General features: G+C 41.2%; 1 protein-coding gene and 1 pseudogene across 2 annotated transcripts; one reads left to right on the top strand and one right to left on the bottom strand.

Annotated features, from left to right (window-relative positions):
- The first annotated feature begins 1221 nt into the window (after positions 1–1221).
- On the top strand, positions 1222–9630 carry LOC308163826 (lysine-specific demethylase 4A-like; annotated as a pseudogene). Its single transcript has 10 exons — positions 1222–1260; positions 3691–3884; positions 4779–4893; positions 5057–5250; positions 5364–5413; positions 5532–5636; positions 5792–5929; positions 6021–6253; positions 6356–6493; positions 9501–9630. The product of its transcript is annotated as a lysine-specific demethylase 4A-like (transcript).
- A 6990-nt stretch (positions 9631–16620) lies between these two features.
- On the bottom strand, positions 16621–21693 carry LOC308163653 (elastase-1-like). Its single transcript, XM_080537828.1, has 8 exons — positions 21645–21693; positions 21423–21532; positions 21016–21122; positions 18090–18218; positions 17786–17922; positions 17454–17599; positions 17104–17253; positions 16621–16674 (listed from the first exon to the last, which is right to left on the bottom strand). Exons 1-8 carry the CDS (start codon positions 21676–21678, stop codon positions 16657–16659), a joined length of 831 nt encoding a protein of 276 aa, XP_080393954.1. The 5' UTR covers positions 21679–21693; the 3' UTR covers positions 16621–16656.
- Between the last annotated feature and the right edge of the window lie 251 nt (positions 21694–21944).

Below are 21944 nucleotides of genomic sequence, written 5' to 3'. Positions count from 1 at the left end.
GTGTTAACATAGACAAGCTACTGTGTTACTAATATAGACAAGCTACTGTGTTACTAACATAAACAAGCACCTGTGTTAACATAGACAAGCTACTGTGTTACTAATATAGACAAGCTACTGTGTTACTAAAATAAACAAGCACCTGTGTTAACATAGACAAGCTACTGTGTTATTAACATAAACAAGCACCTGTGTTAATATAGACAAGCTACTGTGTTACTAACATAAACAAGCACCTGTGTTAACATAGACAAGCTACTGTGTTATTAACATAAACAAGCACCTGTGTTAATATAGACAAGCTACTGTGTTACTAACATAAACAAGCACCTGTGTTAACATAGACAAGCTACTGTGTTACTAACATAAACAAGCACCTGTGTTAACATAGACAAGCTACTGTGTTACTAATATAGACAAGCTACTGTGTTACTAAAATAAACAAGCACCTGTGTTAACATAGACAAGCTACTGTGTTATTAACATAAACAAGCACCTGTGTTAACATAGACAAGCTACTGTGTTACTAACATAAACAAGCACCTGTGTTAACATAGACAAGCTACTGTGTTATTAACATAAACAAGCACCTTTATTAACGTAGACAAATTACTGTGTTTTTAACAAAAACAAGCACCTGTGTTAATATAGACTAGCTACTGTGTTATTAAGTTATTAACATAAACAGCACCTGTATTAACATAGACAAGCTACTGTGTTATTAACATAAACAAGCACCTGTGTTGACATAGACAAGCTACTGTGTTACTAACATAAACAAGCACCTGTGTTAACATGGACAAGCTACTGTGTTACTACAGTTTTTTACGGTCGCTAAGTCACCATGTTCAATACTGAAACCACAGTTTCACAACTCTTCATACAGTCAGCAGAGCAGAAACCCATGTGAACAAAACTGTGACTCTTTCTCTGTGATTTGTGCATTGCTTTCATACAGAATGCATTCAATGACTACGTTCTGCAAATGCCATAACACTTCTCTCATTCAAACTCCCCCACTTGCAAAATACTATGTATTTGTAACACATATTTTCATTGCTAACATACTGTGTTCAAAACTCTGAAGAACACATTCAAAACTGAATTATTTGGTGCAATTTTGCAGTAATCATATTCCTATCATATATGATAGAAAGCTCGCAATAAACAGTTTTTTTGCACAGTGTTTGAGTGTGCAGATGCTGTTATTTTGCACTCTACATGGAATCACAGGGAGCACATAAAGCTGGGATGGCAAAGGTGGGTGATCTTTAATCCGTTACATTTATACATTACGCATTTTATATTACTATTATTATTATTAGGGCTGTCAATGTTAAGGCGTTAACGATCACGGTTAATTTGAAAATGAAACAATTGGCACGAATTAATCTTATTAGCATACATTCATATTACCATGAATCAGAACTTCTACTGACATGCGTGTCAAACGCATGTAGAGGGGTTTCAAGAGACAAACCTGTGTGTAGGCTGCTGAAGTAGAATGATTAGACAGTGGTTGGTTACATTCCTGACCACTTGTCATGTTAACATGTGTATAAACGCTAATCACCACCACTTTACAAGTGTTCTGTCCGTTGTCACAGATGAACGAACACCCTGTTTGTGATCAAATCGACACCCCTTTTTTCCCCCTTATACAGTATGGTGAATGAAGGCTTCATTATGTGGACCAATAATATATTTTCCCCTATATTACAGAGACTGGGACAGCGACACTAGCTTCAATAACAATAATTGATGAATTGAGTAGAGAGCTAGCTAGCCAGTCCTGAGCAAGGTCCAAAAGACAGACAGAGTTCTGATACACAGCCAGCCAGCTGTCATCCCTGCTACGGTGGTTAGATCCAGAACAGATCTGCCCCAGACAAGGTCCCGTGTTACAAACCAGTGTGAATAGGGAGTAGAACAACAAGATAGATAGATAGATAGACTTTATTTGTCATTGCTACAGTACAGGTACCAAACAACGAAATTTAGGAGGGGAGGCTCCCCTGGTGTTTAGGAAAGGAAAAAGAAACACATTTTAGAAAAAGCATAGATGCATAAAATCACAAGAAGGTAAGGAGCTGGTTTACATCAATAGAGGCTATGTACATAATCCACTGTACTATACTGCACAGATAGTCAACTAGGGTTGTCATATTTCACAAGAAAGTATTTTTTCACATTATTTTAAAGTGTCACAGTTTGCAGGCTTGAAAATGTACATGTTTGTGCCTCAGCACTAGCTGCCATACAATCCGTCCGGACTGTCCTGGGCCCAGAACTTAGGCCTTTTCTGTGTTCAGGGCCTTGACGGCCCTGTGGTAGAAGCTGTCCTTCAGTCTGTTTGTCTTAGCGGCCGGGGTCCTGTACCTCCAGCTTAAACAAGCAATTCAACCTGCAATTCAACCTGCTACTGTCGGTGTATAATAATGTTTATTGAAAGTAACAATCAGCACTTTGAAAAAGTTCAATTAACAAAGGTTAAGGCACAGATCGGTTTGAAGAAAGAAACTGTCATAAGCAAGACAAATTGTCAAACTCGAGCGCTTGGAGATGACTCTGTTTTTCTCTGCTTGTTGAACTGTAGTGAAAGTTGGAACAGCGCCACAAAACTAACCAGTGGACGAAGATATAATACATCATAGTATTTTCATTAGTGTATCTGTGCAGTCTGAGGTTTGGCAGTTAAGTGACTGCATAGCTTGAGACTCTTTGTACTTTGACAAATTAAGAGATTCTAATCTTATTCTGAAATAATAATGAATTCAATTCAATTCAATGATACTTTATTTATCCCCGTGGGGAAATTCATTTTGCCACGCAACTCCACTAAAAACAACACATAACAACACAACATAAAGGACAGACAATAATACTGGGCCAGCCATGTATGGTATATAAAAAACTGTGTGATCATGATAAAAAAGGGGATAAAAAAGATGGCTATAGTTATTATATTAAAATACTAAAAAGTGATGATGATGATTAAAATAAATAATAAATACAAATTCAGGAGCCTTGACCCCGACTACAACTTTAGTTGCCATTGAACAGTCTTAGTGCAGCCGGGATAAATGATTTTTTATATCGCTCCGTCCGGGAGCGTATCGTAATGAACCGCCCTCTGCGGCGGCTGCTGGTTTGCCCAGCGAGGACATGATGGAGGGGGTGGTTGGGGTTGTCCCTGATGGACAGCAGCTTACTCCTAGTCCTTCTCTCCACCACCGTCCCCAGAGAGTCCAGGCTCCTTCCCACCACTGAACCCGCCTTTTTTACGAGCTTGTCCAGCCGTCCGGTATCCCTCTTGGTGATGTTTCCCCCCCAGCAGACTGCAGCGTAGAAGAGAATGCTGGCCATGACAGACTGGTAAAACATGTCTGGATTTAAAACATGAAGTAAGGATTTAAGTAAATAATAGTATTTTAAACTAATACTAGTATTTTAAACATGATTCATCTGAATATTATTGTGATTAACTTGAGTACCGTAGGCCTAAATATTGTAATCGATTGACGGCACTAATTATTATACATGATATGATGTATATTTTATATATAAAGATTTGAACTTCTTTGGGGAGCATATGCATTCGTTGTTGAATTAGTAGAACAATATACAGTTAAAGATGTCACAGTGTACAGTCTGATGAGTTCTGTCCTGTGTCATGTTTGTATTGTGCAGGTTGTTCCACCGAAAGACTGGAAGCCCCGCCGTTCCTATGACGACATAGACGACCTGGTGATTCCTGCACCCATCCAGCAGGTGGTGCAGGTGGTGACTGGCCGGTTTGGTCTCTTTGGTCTCTTTACCCAGTCCAACATTCCGAAGAAGCCCATGACTGTCCGGGAGTTCCGCAAGACCGCTAACACAGACAAGTGAGCAACACGCAACAAGCAATGACGAAACAAATGAGAAATGAGCAATCATTTACATTTACATTTTTGGCATTTAGCAGACGCCTTATTCCAAAGCGACTTACAATCAATACATTTGAATACTAAGCATGTGAATCAGCAATCCACCATTCGTTGCAGGAAGAGTAATCTAGCTCGGGCCCGGGGCCACTGATAGGAGGAAAAACCTTCTCCCTATCGCCTTCTACTAAACATTTTTTTTTTTTTTTTTTTTTTTTTTTTTTTTTATTACTGGAGAAACTGAGAAACAGTACAAGGGGGGCAATAGATGTTCTTAGGGACACAGTAGAGGGGAAAGTGGGTGTCTTTAGGAGACGTAGTGGTGAGGGTCAGAAGATTTCTCAGGAGGAGCAGTTAAGATGTAACCTGAAGAGATGGGTCTTCAGTCTACGACGGAAGATGGGTAGTGACTCTGCCGTTCTGACAGCCGTGGGGAGCTCATTCCACCAGCGGGGAGCCAGTGTTGTGAAGAGACGTGGTCGGGCAGCCCGACTGCTGTGTAGAGGAGGTGGGGCCAGTCAGCCAGCCGAGGTGGAGGAGCGGAGTGAGCGGGCAGGGGTTTGGGGGGTTACCATTTCCTTCAGGTAGGCAGGGGCTGTCCCTTTAGCTGCCTGGTATGCAAGCACCAGGGTCTTGAATCTGATGCGAGCTGCTATCGGGAGCCAGTGCAGGGTGCGAAGGAGAGGGGTGACATGCGAGTATTTGGGGAGGTTGAATACCAGCCGGGCAGCAGCATTCTGGATGAGCTGCAGAGGTCTAATGGCTGATCAATCAGCGATGAGAAAACCTCAAAACATTGGTCCTACTCAAAACACTCCCAATGTATCTAATCACCCATTACCATTGTCGTTCTAGGTTTTGTAATCCCCGATATGTTGATTTTGAGGAGCTAGAGAGAAAGTATTGGAAAAACCTGACTTTTAACCCACCTCTCTATGGAGCAGATGTCGATGGGACACTGTATGATCCGGTAAGTGGGATTTATCTAACTAGGGTTAATCACTATTCATTTATTGTTATCACCTTTTCCTTTTATTCTCCCCCCATTGTTCCTCATTTGTCTCTATACCATACTGCTTTACATATGAATGACCTTGGCATTGACAACATTGCTTCTCATCTATCTCTCATAGGATGTGACCGAGTGGAACATCGGACATCTGAACACCATCCTAGACACAGTGGAGCGGGAAAGTGGGATCAAGATTAAAGGGGTGAACACACCGTACCTGTATTTTGGCATGTGGAAAAGCACCTTTGCCTGGCACACTGAGGACATGGATCTCTATAGCATCAACTACCTTCACTTTGGAGAGCCCAAGTCCTGGTAAAGTCACACCCATATTCACAGACTACAGAATGCTTAACTTACTAATGGGATTAGTGTCATTAGCTTGTTAGGTGCTTCTAACCAGAGGGTTGTTATGTCATCCTTTCCAGGTATGTTGTTCCCCCAGAACATGGGAAACGATTGGAGCGCCTTGCTAAGGGTATGTGCGAAGGCATTTGCACATTTTGGGCCATATGTCTACGTATGAAGGTTCTTTATGTCAAATGTTAACGTAAATATTCTTTATATCATGTTGTGCGCAATGCTTTTTCACACAGGGTTTTTCCCTGGAAGTGCTCAAAGCTGCGAGGCGTTCCTGCGACACAAGATGACTTTAATTTCACCCTCGATCCTGAAAAAAATACGGCATACCGTTTGAGAAGGTGACCTCTCTTTTAATGGCAAAGAAAAAACGTTTAAAAAATGCGATGCAGACTCTTAACCTTTACTTTATCTGTTTTGGATTGTAGTTCTTTTTAAAAAGGTTGTTTTCCCACCTAGATCAGCTAGTCTGAGTGTTTGTCTGTTTTGTGGTTAGGTCACCCAGGAAGCAGGACAGTTCGCCGTGACGTTTCCTTTCGGCTACCATGCTGGTTTCAACCACGGCTTCAACTGTGCAGAGTCCACTAACTTTGCTACTCAGCGATGGATCGATTATGGCAAACAAGCCACATTGCTTTCATAATCTCAATAGGAAATGTTTTTTTTTAGGGGTTTCAACTGCCTGCTTTATTCTCGTAACTGATCCTCTTTTTCCCTTGCCTCAGTGCTCCTGTCGTAAGGACATGGTGAAGATCTCCATGGACGTGTTTGTGCGAAAGTTCCAGCCGGATCGCTACAAACTATGGATGGCCGGGAAGGACAATGCACCTATCGACCACTCCAAGCCCACCCCAGAGGCAGCCGTGTTCCTGAGAGGAGAGAAGCCCGACCTTGGCACGGAGGGTTCGAGTGAGGCCGTAGACGAGGACACCCCAGGCACGGCTCAGCAGCAGAATAGGTCTGTACTTTTCACGTCACTGAGTGGGGCTTCGGTGACCCCATGACATATTCACGTGCTTATTATAACATATTCACACTATTTGTCTTAACTCTGCCGCAGCCCAAAGCCGAAGATCGGGACGAAGCGGCAGCAGGGTGTGGAGGCTTCAGAGGACCGGGACACGGGTCAGGCTGGGGGAGACGGGGGGGAGGTGGAGCAGAAGAAAGCAGTCACAGCCACAGTCTTGCCAGCCGCACGGTTGGATGAAGCAGCAACCCCGGCCTACCAGGCTCAGCCCCAAGGCGTGGAGCCGAATCAAAAACATCATCTTGGGTTGAATGTCTGCAGCAGACTGTAGAAGATGATTTCCTGTTGTCACACACAACAGAACCAGTTTCTCTACTTGAAGCTTGACATGGGCTAAGACAATGGACACATTTAAATGATTACAAAGACCTGATTGCCCTCTTTTGTCCCGGAGTGGACCAAACCATCTAGAGCAGTTTGGACCTTTATGTTGCCCCAGACCCAGTACTCTAAGACCAGACTGAACCAGTTGTGGCCATTGTGTTACGTTTTCACCTTTTGTCTCCTGGGAGAAAGTGGGGGCCACTTCCCCCCTAGCCTTCATCAGAATCATCTTCATCAATGTACAAGTCCACACCCATTTGCTCATGATTGGTCTAAACCTCACCTGAGGGCGGACCCCTTACCTGTGGAAACCTGAATTGTATAAATGCTGTCCTGTAATGAATGATCATCACTTTTGGGAGGAACTTTGAAACGTTCAGACTCGTCTGACGGACCTGTAAACTTCCTCTTTCTGCAGAAGAATATTAAATATATTTTCTTATACATCTTGAAACGAAACAGGCTGCCATTATTGAATAATTTACTCTAACAACTTGGCGACGAGGAAACAAGGGGAGCGGCTGCGGAGGTATCCTGTTCTGTCCGTTCTCAGCCATTTCAGCTGACGAGCTGTTTTTGAGACGGAGCTCTCCCGTTTCACCTAGCAAGTGACGCGGTCAGGTGATCCCCTCTATTTTTTTGGGATTGGCTGAGAGCGGATGATCAGGGCCTTAGCACGCTGTCTACGTACTACACGAACAAGGGTAAGCCTGTCGATTTTCATTTGTATTAGAACGGTATTTAATCGGAGAAAGATACCCGATTGGAGAGGTCTTTGTTTCCGGGTGCACTTTGTGATGCATGACTTGTGGCGTTTTTAGACGATTTACATGTTATCGTGGCTATAATTGCGCCTGGCAAAATCATAAGACTACTTTTTTTGTGTATATGATATATATATATACGTGTATCTGTCGACGTTGCTGTTATCTGGTTACAGTAAAAGTATTAACCAGAGGGAGTGGCTGCTGACCTGATTGCAGACAGGGACTAATCAGGGGGAGTTGCTGTTCACCTGGTTACAGAGAGGGCCTAACCAGGGAGTCTAACCGATCGTGAACAGTGGTTAACTAGTGCCATTTGATTGTGCAGTAAATTGGTTAACTAAGGTCCAACATCAACATATTGGTTAAACATATTGGTTAAAAATAATCCTAGGTTGATCTAGGATTGGGTTTTTTATTACACAGAGGTTAGTTCTGTGTAAAAGTGGGGAGGTGGTACTTATCCATAAAATCCATTGAGCCAACCAGGTGTTCTGAATTTTCCATGTATGAATATAGAGTTTCATTGAGCTAACCAAAGTTCTGAACTCCAGTTTTAATTCAGTGTTAATACTTCAGTTTTTCTGTTGACTCAGTGCATATGTAAAAGACCTACCAGCCACCCCTCCCCTGAAGCCCAGAGTCTAATCTCCACAGACCAAGTTTGTTTGTGTATTGTATTGTAATTTTCTTATTTGTGATAAGACATTACAGCTGTTTTCTTTGTATATAAAATCAAGTCGTTCAGAGAGAGTGACACCACTTCTTGGTCCTGCTAAGATAATGGCAGACAAACGGGGTTTATCTGCTGTTATGAAGGACAAGAGAAACGTTCTAGAGAACAGCATGGCCAGCCACAAACAAATTTCAGACAGTGGGGTGATAAGGGTTTTGCATGTTATAATTGTGGGGGCAACCATTCCTACAAATTCTGCCCGACACCACAACAGCAATTTTAGGAAATAGTCTATAATTGTTGTTTCTCCATGTACAGTTGTATATCTTTGATGGTTTAAGAATGTTCTTGTTTTCCGACACTTTTAGGAAAATTGTTGAGTTTTGAATTTTCTTGTTGTGAAAAGAGACCCTTTTTGAGTTTCTGTTTTTCTATTTTAAAAAACTTTTTTTTTGCATTAGGCAAGGTTTTATATGTTCTAACCCAAGTCATGGGGAGCTGCTTTCTTGCGCAGAAAGACCCTGAGAGTTATTTATATTCTCAAGAAGGTAGGTTTATGTGTGAAACTCTGGGAGAACTGATCACTCTCCACTTTGAGTTTTTTGCATAAACCTGTCCAAAATTATATAGATCTGTTTGGTATTCATGCATTGTTCAGACCATGATGTATTGAAAAAAGAACCATGTGGCCTGTCGTATCAGAGGCTCATAAAATACTATATTTTTGATTGCTAACTCCCACTAACTCATTAACAATTAACCCTGGGTTTTCTTGTTTTTGAATGATTTTTCAGTAAGTATATTTTGACATCATAAAACATGACACATTTGTTTATGATTTTCAAATCACACGAAAATGTTCTACCGTTTCCTATTTCAATATTAAGATGTTGGTTTGATTAGACATAAAATTCTGTTGCAGTTTTTTTATTTGTTAACTGTCTCCTCAGACAGACCAGTGGTGGCCCTGTATTATTGCAGATACACTTGATTTTTGCCACGGCAATGATATATATTTCAGAGTGGAAGCCGTTTTACCAGAATCCAGAGACGGCGTGCTACGCAATATCCAGCCGGATGACTGAGGGATGAACCAGGGCCACCAGAGAGGGAAACGACGACCAGGGATACCAGGCCCACCAGAGAACACCGAGGAGATGACGATAAGGGTGCCAGGCCCGACAGAGGAGGAACCAGAGCCACCAGGGTGCCAGGCCCGACAGAGGAGGAACCAGAGCCACCAGGGTGCCAGACCCGCCAGAGAGGGAAACAACACCAGGGTGCCAGGCCCGACAGAGAACTACCAAACGACCATCGACGACAGTGTTCTGTCAACAGATACCTGTGAGTCCAGCCAGGGTCCAAAGTGTGGACACCTGTACTAGTGAAGATGCTGGTGAATGCCACTCCCCAGACCATGTCCAACATGGAAGGAGACAGACGACTGCCTGAACCTCAATGACACTGACAGACAACGACCGATTAGGAAGAGGTTGAAGAGCAAGCAAATCCTCCAACTGGGGTCAAGTGCTAGTAACCTCTGACCCTGAAGATGCAAGAATCAAGAAGGCGTCGGTCGTTTGGATTTATTTTTATTTATTTTTTGTCTTATGTATGATGTACTGTGCTTAATTTTAAGCTTGGTTGTTAATTTTAGGATTTTTGGGTTGTGATGAATTTTTATTATTCTTTCTCCAAAAATGTTTTGACCCTTATTTTTCAAAAATGTTTTGAACCATATTTTTCAAATTGTTCTTGTTTTAAGAGTTTACATCTTAAAAAAGTGTGGAATGTGAGAGAAAATTATTATATGTAATAAGCTACATTTAAGAATCAAAAACATCATCTTGGGTTGAATGTCTGCAGCAGACTGTAGAAGATGATTTCCTGTTGTCACACACAACAGAACCAGTTTCTGTGGCTGCACCAGAGCCACGTCTGGTTCGAGCACGCAACAGGCCCGATCACTTGCGTGACTACATGACTGAATATCACACCTAGGTTGTGTGAGGGGGGGGGAAATGTTACGTCTGTAGTTTTACGACAGTTTGGACTTTACTACAGTGCCGTATTCAGATTCAGATTCAGATTCAGATAACGTTTATTGCCATTATGCTTGACACATATAGGAATTTGCTTTGGCATTACAGAAGGTGCATTTATGCTTTTTTCACATATATATGAACAAAACAAGTACAATACAAATGCAAAAACAGGCAAAAACAGGACAGACAGTGCATGGATAGTGCTGTAAATAAAGTGCAGTGCAGAGTTATACAAGGTCTAGTGCATGTTCAGTCCTGGGCAGACTTGGAGGCGGGGGGGAGGGGGAAGCCAGAGTCATTTAGCAGCCTGGCGGCTGAGGGGAAGAAACTGAGCCTGTGGCGGGCCTTCAGTGCCTTAGGCAGCCGCAACCTTCTTCCAGAGGGAAGCAGGGTGAGGAGGCCGTGGCCGGGGTGGAAGGGGTCGGCCATGATCTTTCTTGCGTATTACGTTATGTGTGACACACGTTGATGAATAAATGGAGTACCAGCTCCGACTAGAAGCTCTGAGTTCAGGCTCCGTTATTGAACATAACACTGACATACTGCAACATCTGGGGCCTCATTTATAAAAAAGTACTTGAACGTCATCTTTGACTTGCACGTAAGCACATTTTTCTAAATGGACATAAGCATTATTTAACGGGCTGCGCTTGTTTTTGCGTACGTACTTCCGTCTATAAATACCAAATATACTTAGCGGGGTGCGGACACCAGTGACCACTCGGTGAGTTTCCCGTCTTTGAAAACGAGTCTATAGCCTCTTTCACACATAGTTCCCTGTAATTTGCTGCGGGCTATGGTGTTTTTTTAAGGATTTTCTGTATGCCCATCCAGATCTATTGTGTATATCAAAATCTTCCATATGATTGTAAATAACCTTATAACAGGCCTTATAATGCTAAATACAGAGGAATCCTGGGGAATCACCTGGGGAAATACAATCATAAACATCAGTTCCCTTCAAATCTTGAATTCAACTAATTTTTCCTCACCCACGTTCACTTTGCATTAATTACAGTAGGCAACGTGTTCGAGTGCGGCTCACATGCCTGTAATAACTCCGCATAACCAGTAGGTAATGTGCGTACGTCAAGTCAATACCTGACGTAGAGCTACGATCGTTTCCACGGTCAAATTGACTCAAGTTGACATTTTATAAATCACTACTTTTAAGTGGTTTTCTACGTACGACACGGGTAAGATCAAATTTGATCCAAAGTACTTTCTATAAATGAGGCCCCATCTGTCCTCGTCTGTATTGTGTGTGTGTGTGTGTGTGTGTGTGTGTGTACTGTCCGTTCTGGCTGATCGGAAGGTTGTGAGTTCAAATCCCCCCTGAAACCACACCACTACTAGTGTGCCCTTGAGTAAGGCACTTAGCCCTCAGTTACTCCAGGGGGAATGTCCCTGTAATTTGTAATTGTAAGTCGCTTTGGATTAAAAGCGTCTGCTAAATGGCAAAATTAAAATTAAAAATAAAAAAAAAATAAGGAGGAAGTCCCCCTTGCGAAGCTCCTGGTTGGTACTGATCCAACTCATGGTTCTGAAGAAGATATTGATACCCTATTCATACCCTATTGATACCCTATTTAACTCAAATAAACATCTGTGCAATCGTCATATGGTGAAACACGCTCTGCAGATGTATAATCATTAACCTCAACCTTTTTAGAGAAAGCTATAGAGCTTTTCCGAGGCTCAAAGACGCTGACAATATGGGAAAAACAGAAAACACATAAACAACAAGCAACAGATAACATGAGCACATAGAACACAGAGTTAACGAACAGGGAACACAGTATACACACCCAGCTATAAAGCTACATGTATATCTATCCTAAGACCCTGAGGTGAGTTACATTTCGTTGTTTATTCTTTTTTTTTTTACTATTATTAAACAACGATTCTTAATAGATTGGTCTGTGTGGTCTCACCTTCTGAACTCTTCAGCGGCTCGTTCAAACACTTTCCTTGTTTTCAGAGGTCTCTCCGTATACCTTCTCTCTGTCCTCTCCTCCTTTTTATTGACCATCCCAACTCCTCCCTCTCTACTCATCCCTCCCTAACCAGTCACCCCCCCCTCAGGTCAGGTCAGGTGAGGTGGGGGTGCTGCAGGTAAGCTAGACTAGCCATCATAGAAGAATGAAAGGAAACTGATCTGACTGGGGACAGCTGTCAAAGTACATCAAAACATCATGAGATAACTAGCTAATTAATCAAATATTAAGTTAGCTAACTGGGATTTGTCCCCAATCCCCAAAGGGTCAATCCTTGGCCCCCTTCTATTCAATCTCTACATGCTTCCATTGGGACACATCATAAAAAAGAACAAAATTGCCTACCACAACTATGCGGATGGCACTCAAATCTACATAGCCCTCTCACCGAACGACTATAATCCCATCGACAATCTCTGTAATTGCATTGAGCAAATAAACGCCTGGATGACACAAAACTTACAACAACAAAACAAGGACAAAACAGAGATAATTGTATTCGGTGAACCTGACAAAAGATCCTGACCTGTTTTTTAGTTTGAAGAGAGAGAGAATCAAGTTTTGCACTGACTTAAAAAACTTGATTCTCTCTCTCTTCAAACTAAAAAACAGGTCAGGAATGTTGGTGTAATTCTTGACTCCGATCTAAACTCTAAGTAAATCAGCCTACTATCACCTGAAAAACATAAGAAGAATGAGAGGTTTCATGTCCAAACAAGACCTTGAAAAACTCATCCATGCATTTGTTTCGAGTAGACTTGATTATTGTAATGGTCTGACAGTCTAGTCAGAAACATGTCAGGTCAGAAACATGCACACCAGTAGCCCGCTGGAGGTCATTTTGTAGGGCTCTGGCAGTGCTCCTCCTGTTCCTCCTCACACAAAGGAGCAGATACCGGTCCTGCTGCTGGGTTGTCGTCCTTCAACAGCCCGGCCCGGTACTTCCTCTACAACGAAGACCAGGGTGTACAGTAAATAAACAGTATTTACTGAAAACAACATGATCCACATAATTGTTTTAGATTAGATCGGATTCAACTTCATTGTCATTGCAGAGTACAAGTACTAGACAAGGAAATGTAGTAATGTAATGTAATGAGTAATGAAATGTATTGGGTCACTTTAAGAATCACATTCTCCAGTTATGGGAATTGAGGTATCTGTTCTCATGTTAAGCTGTCCCTAACCCTAACCCTAACAGGTCTGACCTACTGTTCTCATGTTAAGCTGTCCCTAACCCTAACAGGTCTGACCTACTGTTCTCATGTTAAGCTGTCCCTAACCCTAACCCTAACAGGTCTGACCTACTGTTCTCATGTTAAGCTGTCCCTAACCCTAACAGGTCTGACCTACTGTTCTCATGTTAAGCTGTCCCTAACCCTAACAGGTCTAACCTACTGTTCTCATGTTAAGCTGTCCCTAACCCTAACAGGTCTGACCTACTGTTCTCATGTTAAGCTGTCCCTAACCCTAACCCTAACAGGTCTAACCTACTATTCTCATGTTAAGCTGTCCCTAACCCTAACAGGTCTGACCTACTGTTCTCATGTTAAGCTGTCCCTAACCCTAACCCTAACAGGTCTGACCTACTGTTCTCATGTTAAGCTGTCCCTAACCCTAACAGGTCTAACCTACTGTTCTCATGTTAAGCTGTCCCTAACCCTAACAGGTCTGACCTACTGTTCTCATGTTAAGCTGTCCCTAACCCTAACAGGTCTGAATAAGTAGCCATGTGCGTGTGGACCTGCTTGTGGATGGATGCTGAAGCTGTCGCTAATGCTATCAACAGAATTTCAAAAGCAGGCAGAAATATTGACAGTGGGCAATTAATGAACTCCTTAATATTGGACTACTATACATAATGGGAACTCCGAACGGGAACTCCGAACTCCGAATCTGACGATGACAAAGAAGACAATGGAATTTCAGACATTGATCTCCACATCAGTTCACTATTCATGGGACAGTCCAGACCTTCTGCTGTGTTCTTGGGTAAGTTTTAGTGAGTTACATGTGTTGTTTACTAGGATTTTGTGTTGTTTAGTTAGGATAGCCAAACAGTTATTTGTTGTTTTATGAGTACGGTAGATAACGCCTTTGTTAGCATCAGTTATCAAACCACTGAAACTGCTCACCACGATCATGCCACCCCTCTACAAAACTAATAGGAGATGGTGGGAGGTAGAAATAGGTTGTCAAAGATAAAACATAATGAATAAATACATTTGTTGCAGACCTACTAAACATGCAACATACTGTAATATGTTTCATGCACCATTTTAGTGTGTTTGTGTGTACCAGCTAGCCAAACAAGTGTTAGCTTGTTAGCTAGCTAGCTAGCTTTGTTAGAGATATAATAGATTATAGAAAAAGTAAATGCTTTTGTAATGAACGGTAATCTTGTGTGGAATCAATAATAATGATTAATTCATTTATATGTAGATTTGCTGTAGAATAATACTGTGGATTTAAATGATTTTACTAGCCTACTGCTTACAGTTGTACAGTACACTGAGTCTATGGAAAACCTACACTATAGAAGTGTCCACACCTCTGACCTGACATCTGTGTTACAGAATGACGAGGTGAGAGGATCTGAGAGTTGACACCTTGATGAGTCACCAGCACTTCAGGTATTTGTCATTGTCATTGTATAAGCAATTCTATTTTATGAAGATAGTAGTATTTCGTAAAAGTGGTGTGTTGGTAACAGTGGGCATTTTAAATGTACTGTCTTCTTTTTTTATTAGGCCTACAGCTTTGATGCCCAGATGGGAATGGGATGGGAAGGAACTACACTGAAGTCCCACTAGATGCTTTACGGGCTATAATGATAAATGCATACACACAGACACAACATTATTATTTTTTACCATTTTTTCTATTATTGTATTGCTCAATTGTATCTTGCCTAATTGTTTCCATTGCCATGAATTTTACTCTCTTGTACTTGTAATGGGATGTAATAAACTTTTGTCACACATGGCAATAAATAAAAAATCATGAATCTTGAATTATTATTATTATTATTATTATTTAGCAATTTAAACATGTCAGCCCTGTAATTTTGTTTCCTGAGGGTTAGCTGACAACCCCACTGACAGATGACAGGTAGATAATGACAGGTAGTGTAATGGGGGAGTGGTTGTCTTGAGGGAGTGATTAGGGTGGAGTTAACCAGCTATTGTTCCCACCCATTACCTCTGTCAAAAAACTCTGTGAAGACTTTGAGCCTGGTTTTCCTCAAAATGGTCATTTGGAGGGTATCAACATTCAAATATCCATGACTTCTTCAACTTGTTTCACATTTCAATGTATGACACATCATTTTAAAGCTTACAATCTAGCCTTTCATAATCTGGAAAAAACAAAACAATGATTTTGCCCTACTTGCGGATTTTTTTTTTTTTTTTTAACCATGCCCTGTCGCATTTAGTCAGTCTGCCTGGTCAGTCATAGGGTCACGAGAGTGGAACTTAATTCCAACCCACATCAAAGAACTGAACACCTACAGGTCGTTCAGCCATCAGTTAAAACAATGGATGATTGGAGTTATGCATGCAGGTCCCTTTTGTATGTTATTCTGATTATTGTATACTTTGAAAAGTGCACATTGGAAATGTATTACTGGCTTTTGCCTTCATTTGCTTACTTTGAAATCCATCAGATATGCCAACAGAAGGGCAAGTAAAATGTAGATTCTCTTGTATGAGTGCATCACTTCTCATGAAGAAATGGCAAATGGCAATAGTTATTTATTTAACTTATTAATTAATTATTATAAATTATTTCTTCATGTAATGTACCATGGCATTTTTAAAAGAACATTTCTTACTTTTGCCTTCTATGTTGTCCATATTTGTCCATATCTGTTTGAATGGTACACCAGAGCAAACAAAGCTACTTCATTTATTTTTTTACATTTTCACTCTTTAACACTACAACAGCCGTGCCTATTTTACCTACTAGTAGAGCCGCCTTGGGGGTCAAATAGACCCCCTTTTTAGAATGTAAATCTGCTATTTACACACAGAGATCACTAGAGGGCGCTTATTTTTTTTATCCTGAAGTGATTTTGAAAATGTAAGGATACTGGGTGGTAGAACGCACATATCTAGGAAAAGTCATGAAAGGAGGGTCCTGAGTGCAAAGATAGATTTTTTGTTTTGTTCTAGTGTTAACAGACTGTTCAAATAAGAGACGGGTAGACTATGAAGAGAGCATGCTGTAGATTTCAAACATGAAGAAATACCCCTACCCTTTGGTTTTAAAGAGAACAATAATCATACCCATAACATACACAGAGACACACTTTACTTTTCATATCAGGGGGGTATTCCATCAATGTCGCTAAAGGACAATCCAGGCTTATTTTGATAAGTCTCGCGGAGAAAAAAGCCTGGATTTTCCATTAGCGACGTTGCTGGTATACCCCCCAGGTCTTCTGACAATAAGAGATGAGGTTAAATTAGAAAGAACAGACAACCATGTTTTGTCATATCATATTTTCCTTTTATTTCAGATGGCTTTACTGATCCCTGGTGACCTGTAAGAAAAAGGGATTATCATGAATAAAGATGCATATTTTATATACCATATGCATGTTGTGACTTTTAAATTCATGGTATATAGCCATTGGTTCTTAAGGAATATAACTGATAAATGCCTCATGAGCTTAATTACCCATCAGAACCCAAAATATAAGCTTGTTTCACTCCTTTGTTTGTAAAGAATGTAATTATAAACAAACACTGTACAACTTATAGATATGGTTAAAACGTTGATCTCCTGGATGGTCAGTCCTTGCATCAACAGCACCGTCTATGCATGTGGTTCCATTTCTCCAGCTCATCCCTCAGCCGTTTACAAAAAAAGTGTTAGGATGACCTCTTTGTTGTTGTTTGAATCCCAGACTGTCCCTTTAAGTGACACATGACAGTAACTCTCATGGGGAAGTAAGAGAGGGAAGACTTACAGAGTGTATCCAGTCTATGAAGGAGGACACGCGGGTGTAGACGGTGGGTTTGTACACCTCGCTGCAGGAATAAGCTGAGACGAAGCTGGCCACGCCATGGACCCGCCAGGCGCCATCTGTGTAACAGTTCACTGGTCCGCCAGAGTCACCCTGTCATGAACCAAGACAGCAAAGAGTTTAACATCACCTTGATGAATCAAGACAGGGACGAGTTTAACATCACCTTGATGAATCAAGACAGGGAAGAGTTTAACATCACCTTGATGAATCAAGACAGGGAAGAGTTTAACATCACCTTGATGAATCAAGACAGGGAAGAGTCAAGTTTGAGAGAGCTCTGTTACAAGTACCTGACAGCCAGCCTCAGTGCCTCTTCCTCCAACACACACCATGGTCTCCTTAGCATAGCTGCCCCACCAGGCAGGACTGGAGCAGACAGAGTGCTCTACCACATTGATGGTCGCTTCCTGCAGGATGGCAGGCACACTGCCTCCAGCTGAGAGGAAGCATGAGAATGAGATGAATCATGTATACACAAAGTCAGGGGAAGATATAATCCCCTTGAACACAAAATAATTTCAACAAATAACTCAAGCTTTGAAGGTACTTCAAGTGTGTGTGTGTGTGTGTGTGTGTGTGTGTGTGTGTGTGTGTGTGTGTGTGTGTGCATGCGTGCACTCACTGTACAGAAGTCCCCAGCCACTGATGACGCAGTCGAAGTCGTGAGGCAGCGTTTCGTCAGGGTAGGGCAGATCAGCGATCTTCACATATCCGTTGTCATAAATAGATTCAGACAGTCTCAGCAGAGCAATGTCATTTCTAGCAGACAGGAAAAAACAAAACACTTTCAGCTGCTCACCTCCTCCAAAGAAAAACATTAACTGCTCTCAAAGTGAAAACACAGTACAAAGAGACAGACTATTTGTTACGACTGGTGACTAATTTGTTTTGATTGGGAGGCCCAGCCTTGCTTGCCCCCTCTTTACCCGTTGCCAAGGTCACCAGTCCAGCCAGGATGAATAATGATTTTCTCCACCAGACCAATCTGTTCACTGCCGTCATACTCATACAGGTTGTGTTCCCCAAGAACCACACGGAATTGGCTGCTGGACATGCTGAGGAAAGTTAAAAGGAAAAACAAATTACATTAATGTACTCTGTATCATTTTGAAGTATAAAAGGCCTTGCAATCATATTCACATTTACATTGCAGTGAACATTTTGCTGAGGACTTGATGGCTGAACGAAATGTGAAAAGATTTGGCTTGAAATGAAAACTTCTTGTTTGAGGAACCCCTGGTGAAACAGGTTGAGACACATAGGGCCGGTTTCACAGACAAGGCTTGAACCTAATCCTAGACTAAAAAGTGTCTTCAATGGAGATTGTACATTGCTAGTGTGATTTAGTCTAAGACTAGGCTTAAGCCTTGTCTGTGGAACCGGCCCACAGTGCTACATTCAGATGCAGCGTGCACAATTCATGAAGTACCCGTCAGCGCTATTATATAATATATAAATATTATTTAGGTTTATTTGATAGTATCAGAATCAGAATCAGAATTGCTTTTATTACATCGATGTACGTATACAAGGAGTACAATTCTTGGGTACAGGTTCAAATAGGCATTGGCATTGCAGTAGAAATACAAAATCAAAAATCTAATATAACCGCAAGCGGCAAAGGGGTGTGTTCCTACAGATATGCCCCCATAACGATAAATGTGGTGAGATTGACAGACACGGGGTAGATCTACAGGCAGGTTGTAGATTGACAGATAGGGGGTAAACCTACAGACAGGGGGGTAGACCACTCACCTAATATGGGCCAAGTTGAACTCATGATATACTAAGCTATGATATTATGAAGTACCTTAGGACCACGGGCTTGTAAGGTACCAGTCACCTAATTATGGCCTGATATACATAGGCTACTATGCTATGATGATAATATACACTAAGCGTAAATACGAAAATGCATTGTGGATTAACCTTCTCCAGTTAATGACCATGTTGTATAGTTTATGTCAAGCATTTCACTACTTATAATGTGCTTACACTATATTCTGCAAGCCACCCCCTATGCGACCCCCATCTGACTGAATCAGGTAAAGCGGTCATGAGAAGATGAGATTTAAAGTGCTATATTAGCATTAGCCTTTTAGCTTTTAGTCAAAATGGTCAAATTTCAAAGGCCTGTTTTTTTAGATATCTGGAAATGCTTCAACATGGTAACACATTGTAGTGCCAAGATGAATTGTTAATCAGACATGGGAGGTATATGTTTTCAATATATTTATATAGTATGTTAAGTGATATGAACCAGAGTAAAGTTGTCTGTGTAGGCTATTTGTGAACGATATATGAATGGAATCAATATACAGCATAGAGGCAATGACAAGGTTAGTGAATGAGTGAAGCAACATCAAATAAAGAGTCACTAGAAAGGAGGAAATGTGCTTTTAGTAAGGAAAATGTAGTGATGAACATGGGCAGGAAATAAAGCAGCAAGAGAAAAAACAACAAGGAGCATTCGAGAAAGTAAATGTTTTCAACATATCAAGAGCAAAGGTAAGTAGTATAAAGTATAAAGTAAACACACAGTAAAAAGCTAATAAATGTGCAAAGCTGAAGTTTTGCTATGTACATGGATGTGTTATGAGTAGTAGGCCTACAGGAAGGGAATTTGTGCACAAAGTTATAACTGGGAATGGGATGGAAATGAAGCAGTGAAGTATAAATCTAGTTGCACACATTAAAAAATATTGTTGTTATCAACAAATCAAGAGCAAAGGAAAGTAGTATAAATGATAAAGTAAACACAGCTTAAAGACTGCACTGCAGGCAAAACGATTACCTGGCCTTAATTACCTCACTGCTTCCACCCTAAACACTAAATAGGTCCTTCGACCAAAATACGTTGCGTGTGTTATTGTTTGAACATGAACATTCCATGACAGTCTAGACAGTTATTTATGAAACATTAATTGGACAATGGACAAATGTATATAAAATCACGTCATTTCATTACCTTAACATCTATCCTCTCGTATTCATAAAAGATGGAGGAGGGGAGGAGAATGAAGCGTCATTATGTCACAGAGGTGTCGACATTTTCTAACGTTTCAAACAGTGAACATTTCAAACATCTGGCATGTCCTTGTTTTTGGAGATGTATTCAAATGTTTCGTCATAGTAACACATAGTAGTGCCCTGTATCAGCCTGTCGACTGCCATAAATATTGACGTTGCAGGGCAAATTCTCAGAGCATTGAAAATTCTGGCCCAATTACTTTTAGTTTTCATATAATTTTCTCCGCCATCTTGGAATGGATCTCTTATGCTTGAGCACCCTATATAGAGACGTGCACCACGCATGTTCATATGCAATTTTGGACCAATCAGACTTACAGTTGATTTTAAGTAAATGTTGTAAAGTAAAGTTTGGCCAAAATGTGCACCTGCAGAAAAATCCATCATGGCGGACCTTATGGGTTCTTGAGACAAATATGTTCCCCATGAGGAAAGACACATATGTACCAAGTTTCATACATTTTCATCCAACGGAGTGGAAATGCCAGCATTCTGAAGTTAATTATTTACTTTAGGTTATTATAGCGCCACCTATGGTCTAATCATGGTCATTCTTTCTGCCATAGTTACTGATGCTCTCTAGTTGTGGCATGCAGATTCCTAGCATTTTTGGTCAGGGACTTTTTGAGCTATTTGACCAAAGCCAGGAAAAGAATAAGAATAAGAAGTATACCACCAATAACAATACTGTTATACTACTACGTAGTAGTAGGAACACTAATAATAGAATAAGCAGGATATAAACAACAATCAATAAGAAGAAGCATGATATAGACAACAATCAACCATGGCTGCAAGATAGTATTTAGTATAACTGCTAACCTGAGGATGCAGTGTGCTGCTGTCATGATGTAAAGGGCCTCAACGACAACGCCTCCACAGATGTGGTAGAAATCACCGCTGTTGTACGAGTCATACTGGAGGGAGGCCTGGGAGGAGAGAGATGATAGGATTAATTATGACAGGAGAGTGTGTGTGTGTGTGAGAGAGAGAGAGAGAGAGAGAGAGAGAGAGAGAGAGAGAGAGAGAGAGAGAGAGAGAGAGAGAAAGAGAGATAAAGAGAGAGAGAGAGACAGAATTTTGGATGTTTTATATATTTGTTCGGATGAATTACATACTCTCAGTTTGAACTACTGTCGAAGTTGAGGCTAATTCATTACATTCAAGATAACTTAAGAACAGGCTTCATGCAATCACATTCAAGCACATTGGGGCAGAGAGAGTGTTACCTGCCATGGCCAGGCGTTGCGAGGAACATCATTGCCTCCTACTATCTTCTCTGACAGCCTCTCGTTGTGCACAGCAAGGTTGAGGGGACCCGCCTTGGCGAAGATCACCCCTATGAGACAGTCACACCACCGGATCAGCAACAGTTAACAGCTTCTGCTTCAGGGTGAATGCATCAACACACACAGGACAATGGATTGTATAATACTGTATTTATTTCTTACCAACGCAAGACAAGAGAGCCACAAGCTGAAACATGTTCACCAGTAGAGTGATTAGATGCAGCTGCCAGTTTCCATTTATACCGATGTACGTGTGATGGTCATCAGAAAAGGTATGATGCAACACCTTTGACGTGCCAATACAAATGTTAATATCAAAGAACACTGTATTTCTGGCTAAGCAAACATCACAGTGGTGGGGGGAAGCATTCAAGGGTGTGGGATTCTTACAGGTGTCTGACATTCAAAAGTACAGATAAGCAGGAGATAGCTTGTTAAAGTGAGTATACTACATGTTTCACA

The sequence above is a fragment of the Nansenia antarctica genome, assembly GCF_963989245.1.
Source record: "Nansenia antarctica genome assembly, chromosome: 8".
NCBI classification, from domain to species: domain Eukaryota; kingdom Metazoa; phylum Chordata; class Actinopteri; order Argentiniformes; family Microstomatidae; genus Nansenia; species Nansenia antarctica.
Note: the sequence above shows the minus strand (reverse complement) of the source record. Positions and strands in the feature narration are given on the sequence as shown.